The sequence below is a fragment of the Lotus japonicus genome, chromosome 4, assembly GCF_012489685.1.
Source record: "Lotus japonicus ecotype B-129 chromosome 4, LjGifu_v1.2".
NCBI classification, from domain to species: domain Eukaryota; kingdom Viridiplantae; phylum Streptophyta; class Magnoliopsida; order Fabales; family Fabaceae; genus Lotus; species Lotus japonicus.
In genome coordinates, this window is record NC_080044.1 from 32,058,472 (window position 1) to 32,067,564 (window position 9,093).

The 9,093-nt window shown below is 40.4% G+C and overlaps 1 protein-coding gene across 1 annotated transcript; it reads left to right on the top strand.

Annotated features, from left to right (window-relative positions):
• Positions 1-7,831: 7,831 nt before the first annotated feature.
• LOC130712626 (uncharacterized) lies at positions 7,832-8,290 on the top strand. The gene has a single exon (XM_057562449.1). It carries the CDS (start codon positions 7,832-7,834, stop codon positions 8,288-8,290), a length of 459 nt encoding a protein of 152 aa, XP_057418432.1.
• The last annotated feature ends 803 nt before the right edge of the window (positions 8,291-9,093 follow it).

Here is a 9,093-nt window from a genome sequence, read left to right on the forward strand (position 1 = left end):
TATTCTACCTATCTTCAAACAAGCCAAGGAAGGTGAAAGAGTAATCCCTGCTCCATCAAAGGGGATCTTCAGAAAATTAGAGCATGGTATGAATAATACTCTCAATCCTTTATCTTTTTATTTTTCTAAACTTTGTTCAATATGCATTTTGTTAAATTTAGACGTTTGATCATATCATTTGCAATGTTTTGTATGATAATAATTTTAAGAACGTAAGTGGTATACCAAAATTTTTACATTTCAGGAACACTTATCTCCATCGTCTGTACCCATGATGTGTCAACCAAGCGTGAACGATCTACATAAAGCAGCAGATCAAGATCATCTATGAAGAGGAGAAGATCGTGTAAGATCCTACCTTGATGAATAAAATTATTTATTTTAGAATAAATGATATAGTCAGACTTGCTTGTGAATTGTGAATTTTTCTTGATGCATTGGAGTGTATAGTATTATTAATATTGAAGTGATAATACTTGGGGGTTAGGAAATAAATATGTGTAAGGTCAAGGACTCCAAGATAAGTGATTTTGGGTTGCTTGAGGACCAAAAACGAGGGTCATACTCGAGTATGTGAAGAGGAGAGGAAAGAAGACTTGTTTTTTAGTAGGATTGCATGAATTAAGGGGAAATTTGGGAGTTATGTCTCCTAGTTAAGTGCTGATCAGTTTTGGGACAAGTGAGTTATAGGCAAATGATGAGCCACAAATGCTTGGTCTCCTTTCAAATTGGTGAAAATTTTGAAGGCTCTCGCATGACATAGTGTGGCCGCGAGTTTGAGGGTAAAAGGGGAAGGATTTTCAGCTTTTTGGAGAGACAAATAAGGGCTGAGTGAGAAACCCAAACACACACCCTCATTTTCCACACACTTCAGAAAAAGAAAGAAAGAAAGAAAGAGTGAGAGAGTGAGAGAGGGGCGGCGGCAAGGAGAGAAGAAGAGGAAGAAGAAGGAGAGGAAACAAGAGAGATCAAGAGATAAAGGAGAGAATCAATCCAAGGCTGAAGGTGCAGTGATGACCCTATTTTAGTAGTGTTTTTAGGGTCATTTCTTTGTTTGTTTTGAGTCTTTTTGTTGAGTCTCATGTATTGTTTCATGCATTCTCATGCATTTTTATCTTTTCTTGAGTCTTTGTTTTGTTTTGGTAATTTTGTAGTTTTATAGGGAGTTTTCTTGCATTTTAAGTTAAGTTTAGGACTCGCATGATTTTCTTTTGTTTTATGAAGGACCTCTTGTGCTAATAAGCTCTTTGAGCTTCTGGAATTTTCCTTGTCTTGTTGGTTAAGTTTGCAGATCAGAAACTGAAGGAAAAAGAAAGCCACGAAGCATGGAATTGAAGGAGGGCTTAAAGAGGACTTAAAGAGGCTTGAAAGGGGAGTTACAAGAAGCTGAAAAGGCTGTTCCAGCGAAGCTTGAGCGCCTAGGCGCTGGGAATTGGCGCCTAGGCGCCAATTAGCTCCAAAGAGCATGTTTTGGGCATGCAATTGGCGCTCAGGCGCTCTGAATTGGCGCGTGAGCGCCCAGACTCGTATTCTGTGCCTATAAATAAGGCTTAGGCCAATTTCTTTGGGGGACTGAGACATTTTACTCATTTTGGATCACGTTTGAGAGCTGAGGAGAACCTTGGGGCTGTAGGAAGGCTTCCAACTTGTATTTTTCTCAGGTTTTCATTACATTTTCTGTATGAATTCACTAGCCATGAGTGGCTAGTTTCCGTTTTTGCTTTGGGTTAAGAGATTCTATGAAGTTTTAGTTTGTTAAATCCTATCTCTATGCATGAGTTCTTGATTTAATCTTGTATTTCAATTCCTTTATGCATGTTTAGCTTTGGTGCACCTTTGTTATAGGCTAGATTATAATCAAATGGAAGTTTGTTATGATTTAGGGACATGAATTGAAATAGATCCTTCAATACTTGCTTCTAGGCATAGAGTAAGGGGAGGGTTTTGTTGGCCTGAATATACATGCTTATAAACCTCTTATGAATGTTTAAGTACACAAGGAATTGGGCTTAACTTTCAGTTTGAGAGAATTACTTTTGTGAGGAATCAACTAGTAAGTACATAGGCTATAGCAACAAGAGATAAATCAAGGTGTCACATGCATAGGATAGGTGGACTAAAGTGGATTAGATGATCAACAACCCAAGGTAATTTTCTATCAATTGTTATTTACAACATTATCAACATTGCTCTTTTGCAAAACTTTTGTCACAAACAACCAAAACCAATTTCTGAATTTTATTGCTTTAGAAACTTGCAAACTTTAGGCTTAAATCAACAATTCTCACTCACAATCCCTGTGGTTCGATATTTTAAAACCCGGAGGTATTCGTACACTTGCGAATTGACCAACATGCAGCAAGGAGAAGGCTTCTCCATTCATCTTTTCCATCACATTTCTATCATCTCTTTCAAACCCAAAAGCCAAGGTAAGGGGTGGATCTAGTGGGTAGAGTCTAGGATCAAGATGATGAAGGTTGCATGATTTACATGACTATAGTTTGAGTTTTGTGATGATGATGATGTATGAGGGTTGGGGGCTGATCATATGCTTTAGGAACTTGATATGTGCTGCCTTAAACCTGATCAAAAGTTGATGCCATGATCACTTGCAATTGATGCCAAAAGTTGATGCCATGACTATCATATGCTTAAGGATGATTATGTTGATGATTAACATGATGAGTTGCTTGCTGTATGTTGGCCTAGAGGATGGCCAAAATGTTTTTACGAAAAAAAAAGAAAGAGAACCCTAGAGCATTGGTGCTCTCGGCTACACCCAAAACAAGGCTTTTGGTGGATTTTTCTTTAGTCTTTTTGTGCTATTGATTATTGTTGAATACTACTGGAGTTTTACCAAATTGGTGATGCATGTATGATGATATAATTGAGATGTTGATGCATAACAAATGACTCTATGATCTTTTGTATGAAATCCATGATTATTTGCTAAATTTGACTAGATTTTCACATGATTTTAGCATGAAAGCTGATGTATGTTCAGTTCTGGATTTTTAAGAGAAAATGTGTGATAGTTGTTGGCTGGACATTGGCTTGTGAAGTTGAAATGGAAGAAAGGAAAAGTTTTGAAAACCCGGGAGCCCTTTTAGGGTTCGGCCAAGCCACTTTTGTGGTCGTCGGCGAGTTTTCTTTCTTTCAATTTATGCACAAGTTTATGTGATGGCTTGATTGAAGAATTTATCATGATTAAAGTTTTGACATGCATGAGAATATGACTAAGTGTTTTGATATAGCATATGTGTTGCCTGACTTGGATTTTGCCAAAAGGTCGCTCATCCAGCTGTAATTCCTTTTGGTGCTGTGATTATTTCTGTCGTTTATGTTTCATTATTCGATGTTATAACTGCTAAGACTCTAGGTTGACATATTAGAGCCATGAACAAAGAGAATTGAGAACTTAATCGCTAGCAAGTAAAATGTGAATGTAAATGGAACATAGGTCTTAGTATGAGTATTGACGATGAGAACGATGGTGCCGTTAGAGATAAACGGTTACTTGCACGCGAGGGTGTTTGTGGGTTGTACTGTGTGTCCCCACATGATGAGGTTGACTGCGGTCTCCTCAAGATTTATGGGTGGTACTGAGTGTCCCCATGTGACTTGGGTTGTACTGAGTGTCCCCTTGCGATTGTTCATCTGCGGATGAACGTGATTTGGCCATGGTGTTGAGGTAGTTGTGTGAATGGTGAGGACGTTAGTCTAACTAAACTTAAGTGACTAACCGAGTTATAACTTTAAGATTTTCCTATTAAATCTTGTTATGTTTGAGAATTGTGAATGTTTATATGTTGAACATGAGATCTGACCCTGTTTATGTGCTATGTGTTATTCTGGGGGGGGGGGGGCAGATGGTGTAGATCAAGAGCGCGGTGACTTCATGGACGATCGATCTTCCTGATCAGGGGAAGGACAACGCCTAGCATACTGACTCTAGCCAGGTTTGTCGCTTGTACGTCGGCAGTGCTACGATCACCGGACGTGACCGACATGGAAACATCATCGAGACTCAGAAGATGGAATGGGTGGCTCCAGGAGTGATTGATGTTGTTTTGTTGGGGGTCGAGTGACACGTAGTTCTGAACTATCTTTTACTAGTTTTACTGTTCAGTGGTTATTGATGTATTATGATTTAGGGCTTTAGCCCGAGGTTTCAGTTTATGTACTGTTGAATTATTATTGCTTTTAATTAAAGAGTTGTTTTATTCATAAATTTATGTTTTATTTATTCCGCAAGTTTAAGTCGTAAGGTTTTCAAGAGTTTCGCAATACTTGAACTTTGTCATTAATTGAAGATTAATAATTGAAACGACGAAAAATCTTTACGAAAGTTGGTTACTTGGTTACTGTGTGACACTCGAGAAATCGGGGCGTTACTGTTGGTAAATCCGCAAGAGTACGAATCCACCCGGTTTCAAATATCGAACCACAGGGATTGTGAGTGACTAAATTCAGTTTAAGTCTTGAGTATGAAGGTTTGTTTTATTGAAATAGAGATATGTCGATGTAGTAAAGATAAAATAAACAAAAACTCAGAAAAGAACATGCTTTGGGTTCTTGCTCAACTAGTCAATTCAAGCACATCATTCTAAGCACATGTTCTCATCAATCTCTCCTTGATGCTATAGCTTAATTACTCACTTATTGATTCCTCACATAAGCAATTCTCTCATACTAAAATCTAAGCCCAATTCCTTGTGTACTTAGTCATTTATATGAGGTTTTAGATCATGCAATTTCAGGCCAACAAACCCCAACCCTTCCTCTATTCCTAGTAGCCAAGATAGAAGGGGCAATCCCACATCAAGTCCCAATTCTATAACAAACTTCCGTTATGATTATAGAAAAGCAAAAAGCTAGCATGCATTCAAGCTTAGATTGATATTCATAAAATGGGATTCAAAGAGAGAAGAAGAACATATGGGAAAGAACTTAAGATTATAACTTAAACATGAAAAGTCTTACATGAAAACCAAAGCAATAAAAGAGAGATTAGCCAAGCATGGCAAGAGCCATGCTTGGCTAAGAGCCTGAATTACAAGCTTGGAAGCCTTCTCTCACTCTCCTGGATGTTCCTCTACCTCTAAACTTATGTAAAAATGGAATGGGTATCAAAGATTACAAAAGAAAACAACTAAAAACCTATTTATAGGCAAAAGGGGCGAGTTTACTGCCATCAGGGCGCTCCAGTGCCAGACCAGGGCGCTCAAGCGCCAGCATCAGATGCTGGCAGAAAACACCTACTGTTTAGCTGGCGCTCAGGCGCCAGACAGGGGTGCCTGAGCGCCCGTGCTCGCCCAAAAACCCCTTAAACTTCATTTTAACTCCACTTTAATGCCTTCTTCATGACTCCAAGCCTCTTGACCTTCCCTTTTCTTCAGTTTTCACCTGCTTATTCTCATCAAAGCTCAAGGAAAAATATCAAGAAACTCAAAGGGTTATTAGCACAAAGGCTCCAAGACAAGTAGAAATTACCTAAGACTCCCAATCTTTCCTAATATGCAATAAAAGTCCCTAAAAGCTATGAAATTACTAAACTAATGCAAATGCACAAATAAAAGAAAAAATGCATGAGAATGCATGAAACACTACATGAGACACACGAAAAGACTCAAAACTAGCAAGAAAATGACCCTAAAATCACTACTAAACCTGGGTCATCAGTTACATTGTGGTATCAGAGCTCCGGTTGAGAAACCAGAGCACTAGGGTTTTGGGCACACGAGTTTGAGCTCGTTGCTGTTTGTTTCGATGAGTTCTAGGTTCTCGCGGTGAGGTTTGGGTAGACTTGTTTGCTAAGATGTTTGTTTGGCTGTGAGATTGTCTGAAATTAGTATCATTTCCGTGATACTTGAGATTAATTATTTATTGTATAACTAGACATTTCTTTTAATTTGGGCACTGACATTGGGTTGTGGTTCTATTTCTAAGCAGGATTTCATCATGCCACCGAGACAGGACCCAACCAATGCACAGCTTGCTCAAGCAATGGCACAGCTGGCCCGGCTGATGGCTCAGTAGGCTGCCTCTGCTGCTGCTCAGACCGCAACACAAACTCAGAGGGAAGCTGAAGAGGCCACTAGGAGGGCTGAAGAGGATGCCAAAAGGGCACAGAGGGCTGAGAGGGAGCTGGCACAGGACCAGATCCGTATGAGGACAGACTTCAACCGTCATGGACCACCCAAGTTCCAAGGCGAGGTTGAACCGGAGAAAGCTGATCTTTGGATACAGGAAATGGAGAAGATCTTTGAGGCTCTTCACACTCCTGATGCTGAGAAGGTGAGCGTGGCTACCTTTATACTGAAAGGTGACGCCGAGTACTGGTGGAGGAGAGCCAAACAGTTGATGACTGCTAATCATGTGGCCTTCACTTGGGAGTCCTTCAAAAGGGCTTTTCATGGAGAAGTACTTCCCAGAGACTGCCAGGGAAGACATGGAGAATCAGTTCCTTAACCTGAGACAGGGGATGATGATAGTGGGGGAATATGTTGCAAGATTGGAGACCCTGTCAAAGCACTTTCGCTTCTTCGATGTGCAAGTGGATGAATCGTACAAATGCAATCGGTTCATGAGGGGTTTGAGGAATGATATAGAGGAGTCTGTGAGGTCGTTGGGAATCAGAGTTTTCCAGCAATTGGTGGAGAAAGCTCGTGAGGTGGAATCAATGAAAAATTGCCAGAGGGGCAAGTCTGATAGTGGAGGTCTGATCCATTCAGTGCAGAGGCCGACCGGAAGTGTAAGACCCAGGTAGATTAAGCGTTTAATTACTAGTTATCTATCGGCTTATAGGCGATAAGTGCTATTAAGCTTACGTTGATGATTATTTTGCATTGTGTGGTTTTATAAGAATATATGTTATTATTATTATTTTTATAATTACGTTTATCTTCGTAAATAAAATTATAAAAAAATGAATGAAAAAAGAAAAAGAAAAAGGGGCACGTAAGTGACCAAATCAGTTTGTGAGTAGAATAGAAAATTATATAAAGAAAAAGAAAGAAGGAGAAGAATGCTACAAGTAAGTTTAAGAATGTATATTTATATAATAATATTTTGCTAACACTTCTACACTTGATCACATAAACTTACTCAAAGTGTTTTTAAATTATATCATACAGTCTCTAATAGTTTTTAGGATAATAATTCTTCTTCCCTATAATTTTTCTATAGCACTATGAGTACTTGGTGATGTCGTTTGGAGTTACGAATGCACCGGCTGTGTTTATGGACTATATGAATAGAATCTTCCGTCTACTTGTTGTTTGGGCGCTTAACGCTATTAGGCGATTGAGGTCCTTCCGCCGAAATTTAGCTATGTTCGAGTTGGAGACAAGGATTGTAGGCGTCAGAGTAGCGATGAGAGAAACAGTTTAACTTTCTTTTTGTAGACTATGTATAAGTCTTCTTCGCCATCTGAAAACTCTGTTATTAAAACCTTGTTTTCGCCACTGTCTAAATATGTGTACTTATTTTGAACCCTTCTTATGATGTGTAAATTACTATTACTATATGTCGGGAACGGGTTATTTAATTAAGGTTATGTTATGTTTTCAAACCTATGGTTGAAGTGTTTTATCAAACGAGTGGCAGGTGTATTCATTTTAGCGATGTTGTGTTTAGTTCTTTTCGAAAAACTTACTCTTGTATTTTAGGATTGCAAATTAGTCCTTAGACTTTGATAGGTTTCCAATGTGGTTCCTCAGTTGAGAAATTGGGGCGTAGGTTACTGAAGTGACCCTCGAGAAATCGGGGCGTTACAGGAAGGTTTGAGGGACAGAGGCAAGCTGGTACGTTTGACAGGGGCAAGGCACCAATGAGGAAGCCTTATCAACGCCCTGCTGACAAGGTACCTTTCGTTGGAAGGGGTGGAGCACTTGTTCCTAAAGAGGAGGTTGTCTGTTTCAAATGCAACCAGAAAGGGCACTATGCAAATGGGTGCGGAAAGGAAATTGTGTGCTGGAAGTGCCAAAAACCAGGGCATGTTGAGAGAAACTGTCCTGATGCTGCTAAGGCCGAGCCAGTACTGAATACTGCCAGGGGAAGCCGACCTTCTGCTCCAGGTCGTGTGTTCGCAATGTGTGGGGAACAAGCTGCAGTGACCGATGATCTTATCCAGGGTACATGTGTTATCGCTGGAACTTTTTTAATGGTGTTATTTGATTCTGGTGCTACACACCCATGCATTGCTGAGGAGTGTGTGAAGAAGTTAGGATTGCTAACTGCTGACTTACCAAATGATTTGGTGGTGACGACTCATGCGCCGGTCGATTAGTTACGCGCACGGCATTCTTGCAGTGTCTGTTGATTTACGAGGATCAGAAGTTCCTTGTGAACCTCATTTGCTTAGGGCTTAAAGAGCTCGATGTGATTCTGGGAATGGATTGGTTGGCGCAGTATCACGTTCTCTTGGACTGTGCTAACAAGACCGTAGTCTTTCCGGATTCAGGCGTTACGGATTACTTAAATTCGTACACCTTGAGAAAGTTTTTCACCAGCATTCATGAACTCTATCGTAGCTGAGGCGAAGAACGACGGTGACGTGCGCAACGTTTTGGTAGTGCAAGAATTTGTGGACGTGTTTCCAGAGGATGTGCCTGGGATAACGCCGGTGAGGGAGACGAAGTTCTCTATTGATATCATGCCCGGCACGGGGCCAATATCGATGGCGCCTTATCGGATGGCACCGGCAGAGTTGGCGGAATTAGCAAAGCAGTTGGAGGATCTCTCTTCCAAGGAATTTATCCGACCAAGTGTGTCGCCTTGGGGTGCACCAGTGTTGTTGGTGAATAAGAAGGATGGGAGGTCCAGACTTTGTGTGGACTATCGGCAACTCAACAAGGTGACAGTGAAGAATCGTTATCCGATGCCCAGGATAGATGACTTGATGGATCAACTTCGAGGTGCTGTTGTTTTATCGAAGATAGATCTGAAGTCAGGATATCACCAGATCTGTGTCAAGGAGGCGGATATTCAGAAAACTGCATTCAGAACTCGGTACGGGCATTATGAGTATCTTGTGATGCCGTTCGGAGTTACCAATGAACCCGTTGTATTCATGGATTATATGAACCGTGT